The sequence below is a fragment of the Ursus americanus genome, chromosome 13 (genome assembly GCF_024610735.1).
Source record: "Ursus americanus isolate L20-20 chromosome 13, mUrsAme1.1.p, whole genome shotgun sequence".
NCBI lineage: Eukaryota > Metazoa > Chordata > Mammalia > Carnivora > Ursidae > Ursus > Ursus americanus.
Genome location: NC_142139.1, coordinates 32,373,116 through 32,396,049, shown reverse-complemented (window position 1 = coordinate 32,396,049; position 22,934 = coordinate 32,373,116). Strand labels below are relative to the sequence as shown.

At 37.5% G+C, this 22,934-nt stretch overlaps 1 protein-coding gene and 1 long non-coding RNA gene across 9 annotated transcripts in view; one reads left to right on the top strand and one right to left on the bottom strand.

Moving 5' to 3' along the window:
- The window catches only part of INPP4B (inositol polyphosphate-4-phosphatase type II B), a 745,035-nt gene that overhangs the window by 414,988 nt on the left and 307,113 nt on the right, over positions 1 to 22,934 (top strand). For all 8 annotated transcript variants that reach the window (XM_087866479.1, XM_087866474.1, XM_087866478.1 and 5 more), the window contains one exon: positions 1,162 to 1,278. In XM_087866479.1, the coding sequence (XP_087722605.1) occupies positions 1,162 to 1,278 (117 nt within the window). The remainder of the gene's footprint in view (positions 1 to 1,161; positions 1,279 to 22,934) is intronic.
- On the bottom strand, positions 1,082 to 12,620 carry LOC123793256 (uncharacterized). The gene is made up of 5 exons (XR_006779879.2): positions 12,463 to 12,620; positions 5,100 to 5,228; positions 4,761 to 4,931; positions 1,552 to 1,755; positions 1,082 to 1,217 (listed from the first exon to the last, which is right to left on the bottom strand). It is a non-coding gene; the product is annotated as an uncharacterized LOC123793256 (long non-coding RNA).

The following is a 22,934-nucleotide window of genomic DNA, read 5'->3' as shown; positions in this document are numbered from 1 at the left end:
GCCTGGCCACCGGAGTAAATGATTCAGACTGAACTCGACTCATTTCTCTGATGGGAATGACCCGGATCCTGCATGTAGCCTTGAGTCTGTCTGCCCTTGGGACACTTTAGGTGACAATGCTGGTGTGATTTGTAGTTAATGCCGTAGTTGAATTAACAAAAACAGTGTCATTCATATAGCGAAAACTTGACTAATATTGTAAACTTGTTCATTTAGATTAAAAAAAATTCAAGTATTATTCCAGTTTAATTATTCATAAATTATTGCCAAAACTTAAAAGAAATGCTTTTGACACATTTCGGTTGTTCATGCTTGAACATACATCGCCGTTTGCGTCTGTTTCATTGACTGTCTTTTTCCAAAGTGTCTAACATGGAGCTGAACAAAAAGTATTTGTTGAATAAAAGGAGAAAGAATGAATGACTAAATGAATAACTTGGGCTTTCAGAAACTCATAGGCACCTGGTTTACTGAATTCTAGCAAACATTGCAATGATATTGGGCAATATACATATTTAAATATAGATGTAAAATTTAATGTTGGATGTCAGCTCCCTCAAAATGAGTTCTGAGGCATTGAAATACCCCAGGCACTGCATCCTGAGCTAGCATTTTATAGCCCCAAATCCATCAAATTTAGTTTCGTTCATTAGTTTTCAAATCGGTTTGAGGAAAAACACAGCCGAACATCTAAAAACAAATGGACATCATCAGAGCATGGCTTTGAACTGAATCATTACAGAAAGGAAGTGAATGGTTCTTTATGAGAAAATAGTTTCATTTTAATTTGATCAGTCAATATCTTAGATTATTTGCATGAATTTCAGGTTAAATCCATTGAATGTATTCTAAATGGACTGACAGCTGACCCTAAGGAAGGGTTGTGCATATAATGGAAGTAAATTGTTTTCCAGGCTATGAGCAGCTCTGACACTGATGAGGTGCCATTTACTATCACCAGCTCTATCAGTATTTGGGGCTGTGGGCCTTGCCGTCACCCATGAGCCTCATTTGGCGATTCGGACCGCTCTTCCAATAGAACCATTTCCTAGAAAAACAAACAGACTCAGACACACGTTCTGCATTCTCCTGTGTCACTGCATGGGGCCAACTGCAGTTGCTGCTTTATTGAATCAAAGTTGTCTGCCTGTGCTGTTACAGGGAACAAGAGACCCACTGTTCTTGACTGGTGTCACATTCCCATCTGAGTATCCCATCTATGAAGAGACCAAAATAAAGTTAACAGTCTATGATGTCAAGGATAAGTCTCATGACACTGTAAGTACTTGTACTTATTTCTTTTTTGGGGGGGAAAGGAGTTATGCTTTTCCAAACTATTGGGTTTGGCTATAACTGGCATTTTTCAGAGAGGGTATTTATAACTGTGTTTATGCTTGTCTTACATTTATAGTTTGCTGAGGTTTCCCCCACCCACCCCTCCGCACCCAATTCATCTGGCTTAGTGCCAAATTGGCAATTGGTTAGGAGCAAAAAGCTTTCAGAACAGATTTTTCTCTTTCCCAGGAAGGCTGGCTTGATCTCTTGGTTTACCTTTCTGTTGTTTTAAGGAGCTGCTGAAGGAGTCATAGTGTGGGCAGAAGGCAAGTGGAAGAGATGAACTTCATATGCTGCTTCAAAACTTTCTAGATTTGTAATTCTTCTAAAACAGGAGGTTGATAAAGTGCTCCACTTTCACAGTTTATTGTGGATGAGACTGTGTAGAGAGACACTCCCTCTATTTTCCTGAAGTTGTTCCTGTCACCAAAGCAAACAGAGAGGGTAATGAGAAGCATTAGGCACACATTTTAATTGTTCTCCTTAACTGGAGGTCATGTAAAGCCCCGGTGGTCTTTTGTCCTAAATTCTTCAGTCTTCCTACAGAGTCTGACTTTTCTTCCACCTGAATCAGACTGCCTGGCTAGACAGTCAAGGACCCAGGCACTATTTCTAGAGGCCATTCTTAAAATTCCTGGACAGAAGAGAATGCTGTTGGGTAGGTGCTGGGAAAGGGGTGGCTTGAAAGGGGCCCTCTCCTTTAAATCTCTCCTGTGCACATGAAGTTCTGCCTGTTTTCAAGGCAGGGAAGCTATGGCAGTGTTGATGATCAATAGTGAAGCACATGCCAGAGAAAATTGAACGCAGGGAGGCCTTTAGGTTCCGGTAGAGTTCCTGTTGAAGCTAAGCTCCTGTTGAAGCTGGACACAGAGTATCCTGCATACCTCGTCTGGGGAAAACATCACTCTAAACTCCACCCTCCTGTAGGTTATGGTTCAAATAGATCGTGGGAGGAGGTGATGCAACTGTGCAGGGGACTAGTAAGCAGAGAAATGATTAGGATGATGGGAACTGCAGGATTTTCTGTCCCTCCAAGCACACGATTAGAGTCAATCCCCCCAGCAATCCCAAAGCATAGACAGGACAGAAAATGGCAAGGGCAGAGGTCCAGGAACACTATGTTGCAAAGATGCACGTTTCCCCTAAACTCTTGAGTTTGCGAAGTCCTTAGAAACATCAGAATTAGAAATTTTAAATACCTAAGGTGTTCCTATCCCCTTTACTCTCCCTCATTTAAAATGTGCATGGATGTTAATGCTTTAGGGATAGATAATTAGCTTACTCATTAAATATGCTTTTTGTTGGCTTCTATTCTGGAAGCTAATTATTTAAGGTCCTTTAAAGACTTCCTTCCTTGATCAGAGGTGTCATCACATAAAAGTATTGGGTGAACTGGAATCCCTGCTATGAAATAAAGACTTGTGAAATTTGAACATACTTAAGAAATGCAACCAGCTTTCATTTACTAAGAGCTGTTAATTAAGGCATAACCCCTTCCTTAAAATAACTAACAATTAGCCCTGGTGATGGAAGTGTAAACAGAAACACAGTTTATTAATATGCTAATAGTCCCCATGGACATACAGTCTTTACCCTGGTGCTCGTTCTCTCATTTCTTAAGATTTTCTTTGGGGTAGAGGAGGGGGGAAGGGGAAGCAGGAAGTGGTTTTCAAGTACAGTTTATAGTTGTGAGCACCTAACAACCCAAAATATTTAAGATCATAGTACTTTTAAGGCCTAAGAAATGAGAAAATGTGTATGTGTTTTAGAAAATTAATGAACTATGTGCATGTATTTAAAAGTAGTTTAAATATTTGATCCTAGCAAATCATTGATCATGTTAGGCTGACCCAGAACAATGAGATTTTTCTACTGACTGAATACTAATGAGTTGAGTCAGATGACTAAGTTGCTTGCCCTTTCCTATTGATCATTATTTGGAATTCATTAGTCAAATAAATGTGTTACTTTGCCATTTCATATTCATCTGCGTACCTATTAATATTAGATATTTTTAAAGAGAAATGATAACCTTTCATCTGTGCCCTTGATACAGCTATTATGTAACTGGTGGTGGTTCTTGTATTCCTCTAAACATTGGACCTAAGATTGATTATCTCACTTGGTAACTTCAACAGATATGCAGTTAATCATTGTAACCAATGAGAAGAGTCTGTCCATTCAGAATGACTGTTGTTTCCTCCTACTACATCCTTCACTCTCCTCATTCACTATAGTAAGTCTTGCACTGTGGCAGATGGATAGATAATGCTTGGCAGGTGGGGTGGTGGGGTATGGTGGGTGACAGGGTCATTATAAAAATTAGAGTGACTTTTTTACTATTTTCCTCATCATGAGGAAATAATCTGTTTTCTCAGAATGCGTGGCTCTAACATCCAGCTGTTTGGTGGGGACTTCAAAGCTTGAAATTGAAGCCCATGGCTAGGATAGGAGAGCCCAAGTTCAAACAGCGAAGCTGGTATCTTCTGGATATATACTGGTTGTAGGCTCTATTTTAAACTTCCTGGAAACTGAAACAACATAGACACAATTGTTTTTAGCACACTGCTCACAGTGTTCAGCTCTAGGGAATCAGGCTGGGACTATGGGTCTTTCATATGTTACAGAAAAAACTGGGAGGAAGGTGAAATTTATATAGGAAAAGAACATCGCCATCAAACTTTGTCTTTTTCCCTTCCTTCCCAAGCAGCTGGTATTTGGGGAGATACTGAACAAGGCTCTTTCAACACCACACCAAGGATAGTCCTCAATCTGCAAACATATAATGAGGTCACAAAATTGGTCTTGCTCATGGTAGAAATTTGAATTTCTATGCATTTTGCAGGAGTACACATTGCTTCATTTGTTCTGTCCGTAGAGTTAATAAATGTTTGCTGTATCCCCAATTTGTTAGATGCTTAGTTTATAGGACGGAGTCCTGTGTCCAGTAGATACAGACATTTCTCAGGTGAGGATATATGTCCTAAGATATTTTTAACTGCCAGTTACTAGTGACTCTCCATTTGTACTTTTCAGGAAAAAGTGACCTTATCAAGATTGGATGTAAATTTATTACATTTGTGTGAGTTATATGTCCAAGGCAATTTATTTCTAGTACAATTCCCTACACGGAAGTGTCCAGTTAAGTTTTGTGTGTTTTTCTGTGGGAAAGAAATTCATTTACATTTAGTATACTCCGACTTGGTTTGATTTTCTCCACTAACTTCTTAGAAGGTTAGGTCTAATTACACTCGTTGAGATACAAATTCTGTAAACTTGCCTTCTCTTTGTAGAAGATATGGTGCAGCTGGTAAGGAAAAGAAATTGATACTATTGATCACTAAGCACATACCAAGTACTGTGTTTAACATGTTATACATGGTTTCTTCTTTAATCTCCAAAAAATTCTTTGAGGGAAGTATTACCTTGCCTATTTTAAAGATGAAGAAATTGAGATTCTGAAAACTAAGTAGCCCAAGTCCAAGATCCTTTCTTCTGTCCAGGGTACACAGGTTGTTAGGATCACCCTCACTTTCACTCCCACACGATGGTATTTTTACTTCAGCTGATGCTTTAAAAGCATTCTTCAGTTAGATCTTCAAAATTGATAATTGAGAAAAATATGTCAGTATGCCCGTATAGGGGGAAAAAACATAATCAAGATTTTTAAGCACTTAGATTAAGCATGTATAACTAATTGCAAATGTCTGAAGAAGTTTTATGAAGTAGCCAACTAGTATTCATAAAAGAATAGCTGTTATTACCTGTTGTAAAATGGTTACGTTTACGTCTTAAACTTTTTCTTCTGTCCCCCTGGACCTCCCCTTTTGTGTATACCGCATGGTCCTCTCAGCTTGTTGGTTCACTTTGCCTTTTGCAATGCTTGGTCTCCACTGTAACATAATTTGCAAGGGGAGTTACTAATTCCATATAGAAATAGTTCAGTGTTCTAAGATGTTGCTGCCCTTCATAAATAATTTCACTTCCTTTCTATCTGTTGATCAATGGTGTATATTTACAAAGAGGGTATGTATATTTTAGTGAGGCATAATTTACATATAACAAAATGGACAGATTTAAAGTGTTCAGTTCAATGAGTTTGATGGTTGCATATGGCCACATAACCTCTACCCAATGCAAGATATAGAACATTTCCATCATTTCAGAAAGTTCCTTTGTGCCCTATTCTGGTCAATCGCCACCCCACATACTCTGAGGCAACCACTTTTCCATATTTACCAACGTGGATTTGTTTCGCTTGTTGAAATTTATGTGAATAAAATCATGCAATATGTGTTATCTTGTGCTCGGTATCTTTAGCTCAACGTATTTTTGAGGTTCATATATGTTGCTGAATGGTATTTTTACTGAATGGTATTATGTTGTAGTGATACAACAGTTTATTCATTCTCTTATTTACATTTCTCTACATTTAATTACTTACAGCTTTTGACAACAATGAAAAAGTGTCTATGAACATTCGAGTACAAGTATTTGTGTGGAAATTTGTTTTTATTTTGGGAGGTAAATACTGAGGAGTTAAAATTGTTAAGTCATAGGGCAGATGCATGTTTAACTTTTCTAGGAACTTCCAGCTGTTCTTCAAAGTTATTATATGACTTTATTCTCCTACTCTTCTTTCTGTGTGAGAGTTCTACTTAACTCCACCAATGATGATATTGTCAATCTTTTTCATCTAGCATTCTAGTGGGTATCAAGTGGTTATCTTCTTGGGTCTTAATTTGCATTTTCTTGATGACTAATTCTGTTATGCACCTTTTCCTGTGCTTATTGGCCATCCATCTATCTTTTTTTTTTTAAGATTTTATTTATTTATTTGAGAGAGAGAGAGAGAGGAATAGAGGGAGAATGAGAGGGTGAGGGGCAGAGGGACAAGCAGATTACCCACTGAGCTAGGAGCCAAAGCAGGGCTTGATCCCAGGACCCTGAGATCATGACCTGAGCTGAAGTAAGACACTTAACTGACTGAGCCACCCAGAAACCCCTCTTTTTTTTTTTTTTAATGACTTCTCTATCCAAGACTTTACCCTTTTTAAAAAGTGAGGTTTTTCATTGTTAATTTGTAAGAACTTTTCATATATATGGATGTAAGTGCTTTTATGAATATATGTGTTACAAAAAAAAAAAAAGAAGAAAAAGGATATGTGTTACAAGTCCCCTCTCCTCCCTTTGGCTTGCCTTAGAAGTTCCTTAATGATGTATTTTGTTGTTCAGAGACTTTAAATTCTGAGTAAGTTCAGTTTATCAGTCTTTTCATTAGTGCTTTTTGTGCCCCCCCAAAGACCATTATGCCTTAGGTCATGAGAATATTCTCCAGAATCTTCCTTCAAAATGTTTTATTGTTCTAGCTTTTACATTTATGAATGAAATAGGAATCAGTTATTTTCCCCTATGTAGATATCTAGTTATTGCAGCACTGTTTGTCAAAAATACTTTTTTCTTCGCTAAATTTAGTAGGTGCCTTGAGTAGAAATTCAGTTGTCTACTGAGAGATGCAGATTTATTTTTCGATGATCTGTTCTGTTCCATTGATCACTTTGTCTAGCTTCATGACAATAACATGAGTATTGTAGCTTTGTAGTAAGTCCTGAAATCAGGTAATTTAAGTCCTCTATCTTTGCCAGCTTTGTTCTTTTTATCAAGGTTTTAATTTTTGTTTTGCCTATCCTAACAGCCTTAGTTTTGCCACTAGCTTGTCAATTTCTTCAAAAAGCCTGTTGGGATTTTGATTGGAATTGTGTTAAACCTATAGATCAATTTGGTGGGAATGAACATCTTAAAATATTGAGTCTGTGGATCTGTAAATATGGTAGGTATATCATTCCATTTATTTAGATATTTGAATTTTATCAGCAATATGTTTGTGTTCAAATCATTTGTGGTCATAATACATTTTAAGACAGGTATTTTTGGTAGTTTTGCAAACTAACATACAAGGTATTTTTAAGTATATAATTTTAAACTCCTGTTATTAGATAGAAATACGATTATTTTTTTGTGTGTTATTCTTGTACCCTGCAGTCCTGTTAAACTTCACATGAGTTCTAAAGAACTTTTTTAAGACTCCACAGGGTTTTGTAAATATATGATCATGTTATCTGTGAATAATGAAATATTTATGTTTCCTTTTCCACTCAAAGTGCATTTTGTCTTTCCTTATTGCACTAGGTAGGTGCAATAGGACTTTCAGTACAATATCGATCAAAGTGGTAACAGTAGAAATTCTCATTTTGTTTCCAGACTTAAAGTAGAAGTGTTCAGTATTTCACCATTAAGTATGATCTTAACTGTAGGCTTTTCATAGATGTCTTTTATCAGATTGAGGAATTTCCCTCTATCCCCAAATGCCTGCGAGTTTTTACCATGAATAGTGTTGAATTTAGTCAGACTTTTTTCGTATATAGTGAGATGCTCAAATGTTTTTCTTACTTATTCTTTCAATGTAGTGAATTACATTAATTGTCTCTGAAAGTTAAACCAGCCTTGGATTCCTGGAGCAATATTTTCACTTTGTAGCAATCTCACCACTTTCTCAAGCTTCAGCCTAGTGTATGGGGAAATCAACCTCTGCTCTTCTGCCTTACATTGGAGAAAGCCCCGTGCAGCTCATTGGTGAATATCTCCACTCTCCTGCACATTGAAACGCCCTCCTTCAGTATGTGACTTTCAGCGGGAAGGAGTAGGTGGATGGGCTACTAGTAGGTGGATGGATGCTATGGCTAGGGCTCCCCAGGATTCAAATCTCTCATGCCAGGTAGTATGTGCTCATTAAAAGTCCAACTGGTTTCTAAGGAATAGCCGCCTCCTCCTGCTGCTCAGCCAGGAATAATATGGGCCATGGGCATTTCTTCCTCCAGGAAGGGTCTGTCATTCCCTGCATTTCATTTCTCTTTGGTTTATTTACACCCTCAGTTTTCTGATGGGTTTAACAAAAACTGTGATTTTGTAGATTATCTGACTTCTTAGTGTTACTATAGGGGTGACAATCTCTTGCAAGTTTTTGCATCTTAACCAGAAGCAGAAGTACTACAAATTTAAGTTCTTTCTTTTAGCACTTATGCAACTTTGTATATATTTGCATTTCCATCTCCATCTTTTTCCCCTCCTCTGTAGTTTACATATCAAGTGCATTACAGTTCATGCTGCTCTTTACATTGTTTTTCCTTTTCTCTCTTATTCCTGTTCTCACTCTGCTACCATCTTCATTCGCACAGTACTCCTTCTGTATCATCTGTCCAGGCATTTTGTTTGTTTTGTTTTTTTTGTTATGTTTTGTTTTGTTTTTGTTTGGGCTCCCACAATAGAGGAAAGAATATTCAATACCTCCTTACTTTCCATAAGAAAATAATGATGTTGGCATGGAGAAAGACTGGCTATTTGACAGTGAAATAAGAAAATTAATTGATTCATGAAGCAAAGTATGTTTCTTACAAAATCTTTTGACCTTAGCAGAGTGGCTGTTTGATTGTAAGGTGCCAACACCCTTATTTCATAGAGGTCAGCAGAACTGTACTTTGAGTATTTTCACACTTGGCTCTCTACAAATGTGTGAGTTTCAGAAACATTGTTTAACCCAATTAAAAAAAAAATAGACAAAACAATAATACCTAGGATTAATTTGCCTTTTTGCAGTTAAAATAGAAATGATGAGGTAGGGCCACTTTTCATTCTCTTTTCAAAGCTGGGAAACTTAATGTTAATCACAAACATAGAGAAGCATAACTTACCCTGTGTTTCCTAATGGATTCTTATTCAACTGAGTCCTATCTCCATTGAACATTCAAGAATGGTAATTTTTTACTCTCTTAAGTTTTTGAGCAGTGAGCACTTTTATTTTTAAGAGTCATGAGATATCACTGGGAAGAGTGGTTGGGGGATAAACAGGGTAATTCTAGTTTGAGCATGTTGAGTCCACAAACTGGAATTTAGTCATGTGTCTATAAATCTAATTTGACGGGGGTTGCCCAGAAGTTTTAGGAAACTCTCTGATCTCTCACGATAAGGGAGCAGAAATTTAGGCAGTTAGATTTGACCTAAGGTTTGACCTAAGAACACAACCTATGTACATAGGGAGCACTTTAATACCAAAATCTGATGAATGTATTTTTAAGGCAATAACCAAATTTCCATTAAAAACAAAGGTACGTAAATTATAATTAGTATTCAATAGAGTTCATCTGTGTGGAAAAAGAAAAATATGATCTGAAAAGCAAAATGGTTCAATATCAGTATGTCTATCAACATGATCCATTTTATTAATAACTAAAGGAGAAAACTCATTTGATTCTGTCAATGGATGCTAAAGATACATTTAATAAATCTAGTGGCCCCATCTAATAAAAAAAAGAAATGGATTATATTATAGAAATATAATAAAAATCTATCCCAATAAGATAATATAAATGTTCTGGGGCACCTGGGTAGCGCAGTCGTTAAAGCGTCTGCCTTCGGCTCAGGGCGTGATCCCGGTGTTCCGGGATCGAGTCCCACATCGGGCTCCTCCGCTGGGAGCCTGCTTCTTCCTCTCTCACTCGCCTGCTGTGTTCCCTCTCTCGCTGGCTGTCTCTCTGTCACATAAATAAATAAAATCTTTAAAAAAGAAAAAAGATAATATAAATGTTCTAAACAACGAAATGCTAAAAATCATTTCAACTAGACACCACATTAACCACTCTCATCAATATTATTCAGCACTTTCTTAGAGGCTATAGAAAATACAATGAGAAAATTATATTACTTATACAAAACTTAGAAGGCAAGAAGCAAAACTGTCTCTCTATTGATATGATTAAAATATCTAGAAAGTCCAAGAGACTTTAGATAAAAACCAAATATGATTAGGTAGGTTGGTTGGTTATAAGATCAATATATTTAAAAGTCAATAACTTCCTTCTTTTATAGCATAAATTACATAGAAAAGTTTAAAATTTATTGAAGACTATAAAATAAGGTCTTTACCAATAGGAAAACTTAACTTGTGTTAGAAAAAATTATAATTACCATAGAAGAGAAATTGATCTAAATTTAATTTATAAATTTAATACAGTTGCAAATAAAATATCATAAGTATTCTTATGGAGAGGGTTTTGGGGGATTGGATAAAATGATCTTAAAATTTACTTTACTTTACTAAATCAATATCCAAGAACAGCCAAGAAAGTTTTTAAAAATAGTAAGATTTGCCTGATCAGGCATCAAAACAAAACATAATGAAAGCTACTGCAGTCAAATCTGTATGGTTTGATCATAGGAATGGACAAATAGAGAAGTGAGACAGAATATCAAATCCAAGAGCAGATTCCAGGATACATGATAATTAACTCCATGGGATGGTTTAACTTGGCAGGTAAAAAGAATGGATTGTTTAATACAAAAAGTATTGGTTAGATGACTACATTTTAGGTAGATTAATTAAGTATAGAAACTAAATTGTATTAAAGCTCTTATAAGATAGTTTAAAAGACTGTACAATCTAGAGGCAAGAGGTAGGGAAGGTTTTCTTAAGAATGGGAGTCCAGATAGGTTGGCATTTGACTCTATGGACATCTACACATTTTACACGAGAATATATGGCAAAAACGAGAAAGAAAAAGTAGATATGGACTATTATATGCAAGTCAGAGATTGGTGGATTAATCCCTGTATTATATAAAAAGTTCTTCCAAGTTTAGAAAAGCATATTTGAAGAGATAATCCTCAGAAAAATAAATTCAAATGACCAAGAAACATTTAAAAGTGTCGTAACTATATTTTCTTGGAAACACAAATTAAGATAGCAATGTGATCATCAATTTTTACTAACAAACTGACAAAAAATCTAAAGACCATTGCTGGCAGGGATGCGGGAAACAGTGTACTGTCCTGCACTGCTGATTTAATGTGAAATTTTACGACTTAAGAAAAAAACCAATATGCCAGCATTTATTAAAATAGAAAGTAAGCGTACATTTTGATTTAGCAATGTTACTCCTGGTTATTAACCTCTTAGAAGTAAAACACTTGTACTTGAGGATATATGGAAAAGGATGTTTGAGCATTGCTCAAATAGTGAAAAACCAGAAACAGGGTGAATGCCTATCAGTAGGGGAATGTGTGAATAAATTTTGGTGTGTCCAAATGAAAGATTATGAAGCCTTAGAAAAGGTGGTTGTAATTAATGGGAGCTCTAAAAGCAGGCTTGGAAGATTCAGGAGGGACTGCATAATTGAGAACAGCAAATGCCAAAAATAGTGTGTCATATAATTCCATTTTAAAAAATGCTAATAATGAAAAACGATTTTATATATGTTTGTGTGTTGTTTTTGTATTTAAGAAATGTACAATTGTGGATGACTGTCATGAGTATGTAGAAAATGTAGGCGGATGAAGGCAGTGGCTTGGGTGGGGGGAGGGGCCTGGATGATGAAGGCAGAGTAAAATAAGAGAAAAAGGAGAGCATGAAATAAAATAATAATGATCAACAGTCTTGCCAATGGATTTTCTGAAAGATTTCCTTATTTTTAATAAAATAAAATGAATGTAACTTTAAAAAATGACTGTCATTCCCATTACTTTTACACAAAATATGCCGTTCTAAGAGGAGTGCTGAAAGATTCAGTACAGGGGGTCTCAGGGGATCTGTGGGTTGTCCTGGATAAAAGGGAACTGCCACGAACAAGTGACAGCCCGGAGGAGTACTGGTGGTCACAGGGCCGGGGCTTCAGTGCCTGGGGAGATGGGAAGGATCACCTGTATGGACGGGAGGCAGCAGCTGATAATGTCACTGAGCCCCGTCAGAGCAGAAGAGGAGGAAAATGGCCATTGTCTACTTGATGAAAGCCCCTGGGAACTCCTCAAAACAATTAGGGGGTTCCTCGTAGGGGACCCTAGGATCCGCAGTCTCGGGGAAGTACCATCTTCCCATGCTACATTATAGACAGTAAGCTGTGCGATGCTTTCTGCTTCAAAGTAGATCTAGGAGCATAGTTCTTTCCAGCTCTTTCCAGCTGCTAAGGCCAGTCAAGGGATCTGATAACGGACCGCTGCGATTTGTGAGTCTAACTTGGACTCTGAGCTGAGTTATTTCTTCTTCAGTTTCTTTCCCTCATTCCTACCGTTTTCACGTACCTCCCAGTTGTTACCCTTTGTTCGGCGTCTTGGGCCTTCCGTGGCCGGCGGGCAGCCGGGTCTCCTTCACGCAGCGGCGGACTTGGCACCGCTGACGCGCAGGCGGAAGCTCGGTGAACACCCTCTGCGACGAGGGCCGTCCGAGCAACAGACCGACGTGGGCACCGAGGACACGTGTTTGGCTTCGGCTTCCCATTCTCTCTTGGTTCTGCAAAGCTGAAATGTGACGTGTTGCCAAAACATTTCTTCTGATGAGAAAGGAGCAGAAACTGGTGATTTAAAAGGTTAGACGGCTTCAGCTAGGAATAGCTTTTAATTACCGTAAGTTTATATGTGCGGCACAGTGGGAACAAAAGGAAATTCTAAAGAAACATAGGCTTTCCTTAGAGCCATTTGAATGGAATGATAATTACCACTAAGTTCAGGCTGGTATTTAAATTCATGTGAGAATTATTTTTAAACTTACGGAGAGGAGTCGTGTATACCAAGGCAGAAGGTGATGTCACGTCCTGAAAAATGGTAAGGGACATCTGTTTCCACATCACAAAGGCTTTCTTCTCATGTTGCCATGAGCCAGGTTACTTAGGTTTCATGACATTAAGTCAAGCTGTCTTTTAAGATGTGCTCATGGAAGTTGGAGCTAAGTGTTGAGGTGGCAGCTGTTCCTTGTATCGTGCCCTGAGGAATTCGGTGTGTGAGTTCACACAAATATTGGTCTTACATACCAACTTGGATAGTAGTTTTAAACCAGCCTTCGGAAGGCACTATGGATATTTGTTTAATCTGATATGGGATCTGTAGGGATAGTTACAATTTTAAATATTCCGATTTTTTTTAAATTGCTATTTTGGTTATATGAAAAGGACAGATAGTCGTATTAGTGGTTTAAAATGTCTGAAAGCAGTTTCCCAAGAAAATCTTAATTGGATATAAACAAGAGCTCACCCACCTCAAACGGCAGCCATCCCCCATTCAGAGCATTTGAAGTAAGTATATGTTGTAGCTTTGTTTTTTCATTCCTGAATTTAAGTTGAGGCATAGTGAAATGTACATAGCGGCTTGCTCTGGTCTCAGGGCAGCAAAGAAACAGAGGCCTCATGACAGGCACTCTAGACAGTTGCATGTGTATTCACACATATACACAAAGTTTTAAATATGAATATGCACATTGAATAATATAAGGCTTTAAACATTAAGTAAGGCTTTAAAATTCCAGGATCAAGTTCGTTTGTTGCAAAAAAAAAAAAAAAAAGCCAAAAATATCCTTAAGGCGATGCTAGTATTCAGAGAAATTTTCCTCTCTCTGTAAAGAGAACCTTTCCAGTTAGTGTGGCATATCTTTCAGATTCTGCTTCAGTGTCTTCTCCATTTTGCTTTCTCCAGCATACATGTGCGATACTTGCTTTCCCTAGGCCTTAGCTTCTTTGACCTTGAACTTGCATCTAAAGAAGTATCTGAGAAAAGACAATGCCAAACTGGAGATGAACTATTGCAATAAACCATAAGAGGCATCTGAAAATCCCACCAATGGATATAAAAACAAGATTTCTGAATGCTATTATGGGAAGATGCAGCGCACATAGTGTTGGAATGAACTATAGCAAGAACATTTTCAAACTGGGGATCAAGAATACAACACTTTGGGGCACCTAGGTGGCTCAGTTGGTTAAGCATCTGACTCTTGGTTTCAGCTCAGGTCATGAGCTCAGGGTCTTCGGATTGAGCCCCATGGGGGTGGTGTGCACTAAGCAGGAAATCTGCTTGAGATTCTCTCTCTTCCTCTCCCTCTGCCCCTCCCCACCCCTGCTTGCATGCTTTCTCTCTAAAATAAATAAGTCTTTTAAAAAAAGAATATAACTCTTAGACCCCGCAAGGATTCCATCTTAATTGGGATGCCACATTGAGAGCAAAGAACATAAAGTTAAGAACTGAAAGCTCTAATCTCAGATTTGCTACTTAGTTGTACGACTTTAGATAAGTTATCCATTTGGGGGTCAGTTTCCCCAGCTCTAAAATGATGATCCGTCCTGGTCTGACTACTACTCGAATAAAAATAGACTAACACATGTAAAAGTGTTTTGGAAACTAAAATTGTAGTAGAAAGAGAAGTATCATCATTACTTATGCAGGTACTCTTCAGATATTATTCTTGTACTCAGGACATTCTTTCCTGAGTGACATTGATGTATTTCCAAGAGAAGGAATGGTGGTTTCATGGTATCAGACTCCCCCAGGTTGACCATGTTTCCAGTGAACTGATGGGTCTGGGTATCCCAGATGTTCTTGTCTGGTGATCCGTGGCTGGGTGCAGAGCCTATGCTGTGCACCGGCCATGTTTCAGTGTGAAACATACCAACAGCAATGAGTAGGAATCTGTTTTTCTCTGTTGTTATTTTAGCATTTTATTAATCTGACACTCTGAAGTTTGGTACTCCAACATTCATCCCCTGAGTGAGTGTGCCTTTCCAAAGGGGAGAAAAACTGAAAAAGATGGTTAGTACAAAGGCATGCCCACATTTTCCATTGTAGTCACTCTGATATTCTCCTTCTGGCTTGAGGTACAAATAGTGGTGCACCTGTGGGTCTGTCTTCTGAAACCACTGTGAAAAAGAATGTGAGAGAAAAAAAAACCCTCTTCTTTTTTAAGATTCACTTTCCAAATCATACTTATACCTGATGGACTGACCAGTGAATCACCTTGTCCCTCTTTTTCATTCTTCCAACTCTGAGTCATCATCCAGTTTGATTTTTGAAATATCATTCAAACTGCCTAAAATGAAAGGCTTTTATAGGATTCTTTGACCTTGGATGGAGCAGAAAGTAAAAAGCAGCGAATAAAGAATTTTTTTTCTACCTTCCTCACAAACTTACTTCATTTTCCTTCTAACGACATTTGTTAGACAAAAGATTAGCAGAATGTTTCTTCTCTAGCCTGACCTCATGAAATTCATGAATGCTTAACTAGATGAGATTGTTTGAAGAACTTCTGAGGCCATAGCCACCTAAAAATTGTGAAAAAAGTTTTTTTTTTTCCCCTGTAAGGAAAATGGTTTAACCATTTAGACTCTCAGAAACATCAAAGATAGAGGAAAGTTTTGAGTGTTGTTTATTAATTAAACATCAGACCAAACTACAAGTGGTGTCATTGGATGGCAGATTAAAGAAGAGGATTATCTTACTGTATCCTAGCTGTACGTAACACTTCATCCTTATAACAGTGCTAATTCTTTTTGGGACATCACAGAAAGTAAAGAACAAATAAATGACATAAAACCTCAATTACAAAAAATTCGTCCCTACAGTATCACATCTGATCCTCCTAGGAACCCTTTTATATTACACAAGGCCCTGTTGTGTCAGGTAGCTGGAAAGTAAATCTAAACAATTTTCTGAGGGTCACATTGAAATCACCAGAATCTAAGTCTTCTGCTGTTGAATCCACTGGACTGTAGGAAGTTTCTCAGGAATGATATTAAGGTCTCCAACTCTTTTAATAACTTGAGTTGATGATAACTTTCAATCCATCCACTGCTGAGAATAATCACATCTATAAATATGGTGAATTCCTCTTTAAGTAGACCTTCAGTAAAGGAAAGAAGGGGACTGTAAAGTCCCCTTTACTTTTTGAAAGTTTGAAGGCACTGTGGATATCAAGAGTAACTACCTTGTATAATGCATCTGGCTCGTGGGGTCAATGTACCTGAGAACAGGTGCTAAAATGCCCTGATGGTCTTATGATTGTTCATTTCTATTTGGATAAGCATACCTTAGATCCCTCTGTGATTGCTATGACCATTGTATGACAGTATTATTTGGTACCTGTCTCAGCTTAGCCAAGTTACAGAATGTGAGTCTTCAGTGTTGAAGAACTGACATCCAAAAGGAGCTAAGCTGTGTGGTCATCATGAGATCTTATCCTACGATGCTGATAATGTCAAGATAAAAATGGCCAAGTAAGGGGAAGAGCTATATATTTTAATGCTATTTCCCCTGATAAGTTCCTACAGATTATTTGCTATACTATGTTTAGTTGTGTCACAACTTATTAATTCACTTAAACATTTCTATACTTATTCTGTAAAAGGTTGCATGTATTAAGAAAGCATAAAGAGACGATGAATACATGGGCTTCTTTATAGCAATTTGATTTTTGTTACGATAAATTTGACAGGCGGGTGGGATATCCATGTGGAAATATCTAAGCAAGCATTTGGAAATAGGTGCTTGGAATTAAAGGAAAGTGACAAGATCTATATTGTCTAGAAATCTCTGCTTAACAGTAGGTCAAATAATTATTCCTAATTTTTTTTCTCACACAGCAAATGGGAAAGGTATAATACCATTGGATTCTGTCCTTTTTACATTAGGAGAGCAACTCTGACCCAGACTCTTTCTTATACCTCATTGACTACAGTTGTATCCTGTGGTCTCAGTAATAGCAAGGGAAGCTGATAAAGCAAGTATCCGTTCTTCCAAACTTTCTGTATTGGAATGTGCAAAAAAGAAGCTACTTGGAAATGACTTTTGAAATTAGTCAAGTAACCACAAGATTTGGAACAAAGATTTGAAAGACATCCCTACAGAAGTGGTCTTTGAAAATGATAGAATCAAGAAAGAAAAAAGGAGAAAATGATCAAAGTCAGAAACTTGGGGATACTGACATGAAGAATGAGAGTTGATCAGGTTTCAGTAAAAAGGTGAAGAGCAGGTGACTCAGTCGTTTGAGCATCTGACTCTTAGTTTTGGCTCAGGTCATGATCCCGTGGGTTGTAGGATGAAGCCTTGGACTCAGCGAGGCGTCTGCTTCATATTCTCTCCCTCTGCTCCTCCCTGAACTTGGGTGCACTCTCTCTCTCTCTTTCTCTCTCTCATAAATAAATAAATAAATAAATCTTAAAAAGAAAAGGTAAAAAGTCACCTCTCACCTGGAAGAATGGCTACCGTAAAAAAACAAACAAATAAAAAAAGAACAACAACAGAAAATAACAGGTGTCATTTCTCCATGGCTAAGATGTGGAGAAATTGGAACACTTGTGCACTCTTGGTAGAAATGCAAAACAGTGCAACTGCTATGGGAAACAGTATGGAGGTTCCTCAAAAAATTACAAATAGAATTACCATGTGATCCAGCAATCCCGTTTCTTGTTTCCAAAAAAATTCCAAAAAATGGAAATCAGGATCTCAAAGAGATGTCTGCACATCCATGTTCAAAGCAGCACTGTTCTTAACAGCCAAGAGGTGAAAGCAACCTAAATGTCTATCAGTGGATGAGTAGATAAACAAAATGTGGCATTTATATATCATAGAATATTATTCAGCCTGAAAAAGGAAAAAATCTCATCAAATGCTATAACTGGAGAACCTTGACGACATTACGCTATGTGAAATAAGCCAGTCACAAAGAGACAAAGTCTGAATGACCCCACATATAGGAGGTATCTAAAACATTGAAATTCATAGAAACAGAAAGTAGAAGAGTGGTTACCAGGGTTGGTGAAAGAGGGAAAAGGGAAGCTGTTGTTTAATGAGTGTGAAGTTTCAGTTTTGCATGATGAACGAGTTTTGGAGATCTGTTTCACAACAGTGTAAATATACTTAACACTACTGAATGGTACACTTAAATATGGTACAGATGATAAATATTATGTGGGTTGTTTTTTTGTTTTTTAACCACAGTTTTAAGAAAAACAAAACAAAACTACCTCAGCTTTCTGCTTTGGTAGATGTGGGCTAGAGACCACAAAGGTGAGTTTCTCACAGGTCCCCAGGTGACGCTGATGCTGCTGGTCCTCTGGTCGTACTTTGGGAATCAGTACTCTAACGTAAGACTTACCACTTGGGGCGCCTGAGTGGCTCAGTCAGTTGAGCAGCCGACTCTGGATTTTGGCTCAGGTCCTGATCTCAGGGTCTTGAGATCGAGCCCCCCAATGAGCTCTGTACTCAGCACAGAGTCTGCTTGAGATTCTCTCTTTCTCCCTCTGCCACTCCCCTGCACACACACACACACACGCTCTCTCTCGCTCTCTCTCTCTCTCTCACGAATAAATAAGTAAATAACATATTTTAAAAAAGCCTTGTCACTCATACCTTAATCCTCTGTTACAGGTCTAGCTGTCCTTTAGAGTGTGAACTGCTGGAATAGGGACCATCTTGTTTGTCTGTGTATCCCCAGTTCTAACCCACTGTCTGTTCCTGAATAAATTTGTGTGACATAAATAAAAAAGGGGAAAAAAGATAAAAGCAATATGGGGGGAAAAATGAAGGGAACCAGATAGTGAAGTGTCCTAGAAACCAAATTAGGGGCAAGTTTTAAGATGGAGAAAGGGGGTCAGTGTTGCCTAAATCTACAGAGAGATTAAGGAAGATGAAGAAAGATTACTGAATTTAGTGATTAGGAGGTCACTAGCCTTTCAGAAAATAGTTAGGTGCCGAGAAAAAGCTAGAGTCCAAGGGATTAAGGAATCTGTGAATGCTGATGCTGTGTAAGTACTGGCTAGCAAAAACAAGGAAGAGAAAAGGAGTGTGAGTGAATATACAGGAAGGGATTTAGTTTAGGGTGAGTTTGAACACATTTGTGGAGATCTAGACCACCTAAGCAAACTGTGGGAGTTCCCAGGTATTCTGGGGTAGTGGGTAGTGGGTAGTGGGGAGGCTTCAGAACAGAGAGCTGGAGATTGCTTGGTAATTGGTCTTGCCTTTACTGGAAATTCCTGAATTATTATTATTATTTTTAATTATAAAATTTCCTCTGTAGCAGTCTATTCGTTACAGTCCCTTTCTTGGATTAGTTTACCAAGTGAGAAATTAAGAAATAGTTGGCTCATTTGGGTAACAAGTAGCCTTGAGAATTATTTTTTTGATGTGTTTGGAGATTCTGATGGGAAATGAATTGCTATATGAAAATCACCAGTAATATGACTTCCTTAAAGCACATGAGTGTTGTCTAATCATTTCTTAATGTTTATAAAAATATATCAATAAGAAGATTATTTTAACTAGTTTGACAAGATGCGGGAATCCAAAATAATTATAATAAAATATAATTGTGTGGAAGAACAAGAGAAAGAATATATATAATATTACATTCTCTTCTGGTTTATATGTTCTTTCCCAATACCATCTCAAAAATAGTGCAAGTCCTTTTTTTTTTTTAAATCTTTATTCTATGTCTTCCAAAATGTTTACCCAAATGAGTTTTGTTAAGAAATCCAGATCATTGAAAAAAAAAATGTTAGGATGAAAAATGCATCTTCGTTTGGAACAATAGTCTTTGAGATTATGGTTAGGATTGTGAACTAGACCCATCTGAACCAGGGCTTGTTTTCAGGCTCGAAAACTTATTAATTCTGTAAGCATGGGCAGTCACTTAATCATTCTGGGTTTCAGTTCATTAAACAATGAAATGGTGATAATGATAAATATGACATAGGGTGGTTATAAACATGAAATGAGGTGATCGTTGTAAATCTAGCACCGTGCCTGACATATAGTAGTCGCTCGCTGCATGCTTGTTGCTATGGCTGCCATTTTTAATATTATCATGATGATGATGATATTTATTTATTTTAGCACCATAATTAACTTTGGAAATGTTTTTGTTTTACTTTATTTTTGTTTGCTTGCTTTAACAATAACTGCAGAAAGATTCTCAGCTGGGAATATGATAAAAAATAAGTGTTTCCTAAATGACTCTTTACCTTACATATTTGTTTAAATATGTTTTATTTATATTTTGCAGTTATATGTAATCATCTTCATCCCTTAATAGTGCTACTCTGTTTCACACACTGATCCTTGGCTTCATATATTTGCTCTTTTAATCTTCATAGAATACAAGGAGAGATATTTTTAGTAGTGTCTCCCATCTTCCAGGTGAGAAAACCGAGGCACAGAGCGATCCAAACGTGGAAGTAGAAGTGTTTGGATCGGAACCAGGACGTTTAGCTCTAATCTGTGCTCTTCTTAGTCACTACATTTTAAATGACCATAATAGCGTGGTAAATGATACTTATTGTCTAGATACCTATTATATTTTTCCACAAGAATGTTTTTACATGTATATTTTAGGTCTCAAAGGGAGCAATTCTAACAATTTCACTAAAATGTATTTTTCTCTAAGTATTTGAGATTTATGATCTTAGGCTTTCAGAACCTTAAAAGGTCAAGCGTTGTTACTCTATTCATCTTCTCAAACACTTTCTGCTTTATGAAAGGGCACCAATCTATTCAATATAGATGCAAAAATAGAATTTATGACACATACAGGTCTTGGCTCTTCAATCAGAGCTCTTTCCACTATGCTGCACAACACAGTGTCAGATTTTCAAAATAGTAATTGTTAAAGCCCGCAGCTATTTGAGATTGATCCCTATTTTGGTAAAGAAAATAAATGATTCAGTTTAAAACCCTCTATATTTCAAGTCCGGAAGAGAAGTGCATTGCATGCCCTTGTATTTATTTATTTGTAGGCAGATACAGAGGGTAAGTCCTTGGTTCAGGGCCAAGATTCAGGTAAAATCTACGTAAGCTGTCTTGTGAGATACTATTTGTGGTACTATCAAGGGAGCAGGACTCAGCGTGGTAAAGATACTCGGGTATTCACTTCCAGTACCAGAAGATTGAGCCAATACTTCTTCCTGGAGAGGAAACACTTTTGCTGACGATGGGAATGGAAAGGATGTTGTCAACCTCATTTTTTGTCCTCGAGACTATGTCAAGCTGCTCAGTCAGAGGCACACATTCCTACCAACTGTCAGAATCATCCTGGAAACAAAGTAAGGACTTGGGAAGGGAAACATGCCTATCACTGAAATACCTCCCAGGCCTCTCGACGCTTTGCCACTGTAGACCAAATCCAAGCGACATTTGTTCCCTTTATTGTATTTTCCGTCTTTCCTTTTCCTTAATGCACAGCATTATTATGTAGACAGAAGACTTGGGGAATCTATTCAGAGTCTGAACTCCTTTTGTCAAGGTGATTTATTTTTAAGGAAAATCTAAAAGAGATTTTAGAACTCCAGACAAACTCCATGGGGACTCATTGTGCAGAGATTAGTGTGTTTCACGAGAGTGAGTAGTTTTTCAAAGCATACTGCTGGACACTGTCCCAGGCTGGTAATTGACTGTGATGAAGGCATTTATTTATATCTGGGACATGGACATTGGGGATGAACAGACTTGGGTTTGAGTACTGGCTGTCAGTGACCTTGACCATTTAACCCTGGTGTCAGGTCTTCTCATTTATGAAAGGAGTTATAATTGAGAGAATGAACGTAAACTGCAATATTGTCTAAGTGATCAATATGTCTGTTTCTATTGATATATCAGTGTGTTCCATCATGGGTTTTCTTGGCATTTGACCTCAACCAGAACAATGAGACATTACCTTATCTACCAAGGTTGTGTTTTCCCTAGAAGCATTGGAGGAAAACCTGCTTCTTAGGATGTGAATTGAGATTCTCGGCAGTTGTGTTGTCTCTTGGAAAGAACCTGTGTGAAAATGTGGCCAAAAAGGGGGAAAAATCAGAAACCTAAGAGTTCAGCTGATATTTAAGCACCAGGATGTAGATGTGCTTCAACAAGAGTAATGCCTAGAGACTTTAGGAGCTGACATCCTTTAGGAGCTGACTTAGGGGAGCTGACATCCTCTACTATTTCCTCTGCTTTTTTCTTTTCTCTTTTTCTTTTTCTCTTCCTTTCCTCCTTCCCTCCATCCTTTCTTCTGTTTGGCTCCTCCCCCTCATCCCCTTTCTCACTGTCACCCACGGAGAATATCCAAGCTCCTTAGCCTGGTATACAAGTCTCTTCTTGAAGCAACCCCAGCTTATTACCTTAGTAAGTGTCTTTTCTTACTCTCCTACAATCACCTGAAGGCTTGTTTTCCTATATTTCACCTGCAGGCTTGTTTTTCTTGGATCATTGGACATCCTATCATGTCTCTCTTCCTTCGTGGTCATTCTCTTTCCTTTTACCATTTCTCTTACGTTCCCCTGCCTGTTTTTCCTGTGCAACTTGGGAAACATTCCTTGATGTCCTTTTCCATTCATTTAGGTCATAGTTTTCTCTGATCCAATGAGAATTTGTACAAACATACATTCCAGCAATTCCTTGTTTTTTGTTTTTGTTTATGGTTTAACATTATTTCATTCTAACTAGATTGTATGCCTTTTGAATTGCAGGTAGTATCTTTTACCACTCTGTATCTTCACTTTCCCAGATTGTGGGGTTTTCTGAATGATCAAATAAATATGTACAACTTTTTTTTTTTTGTAAATGATTACATGCTTTATAGACATCAGTTATTATACAGAATATGAAGGAAAATGCATTAATTACTAATATTTTGTGACTGAGATATCATTGTCCAAAATGTTGAATATTGTAAAAGAAGGAAATTATTATTTGGTTTTGGAGACACCAGAACCAACTGAATTTAAGTTGTTAATGGTATTATTAAAAATACCAGAATTTAA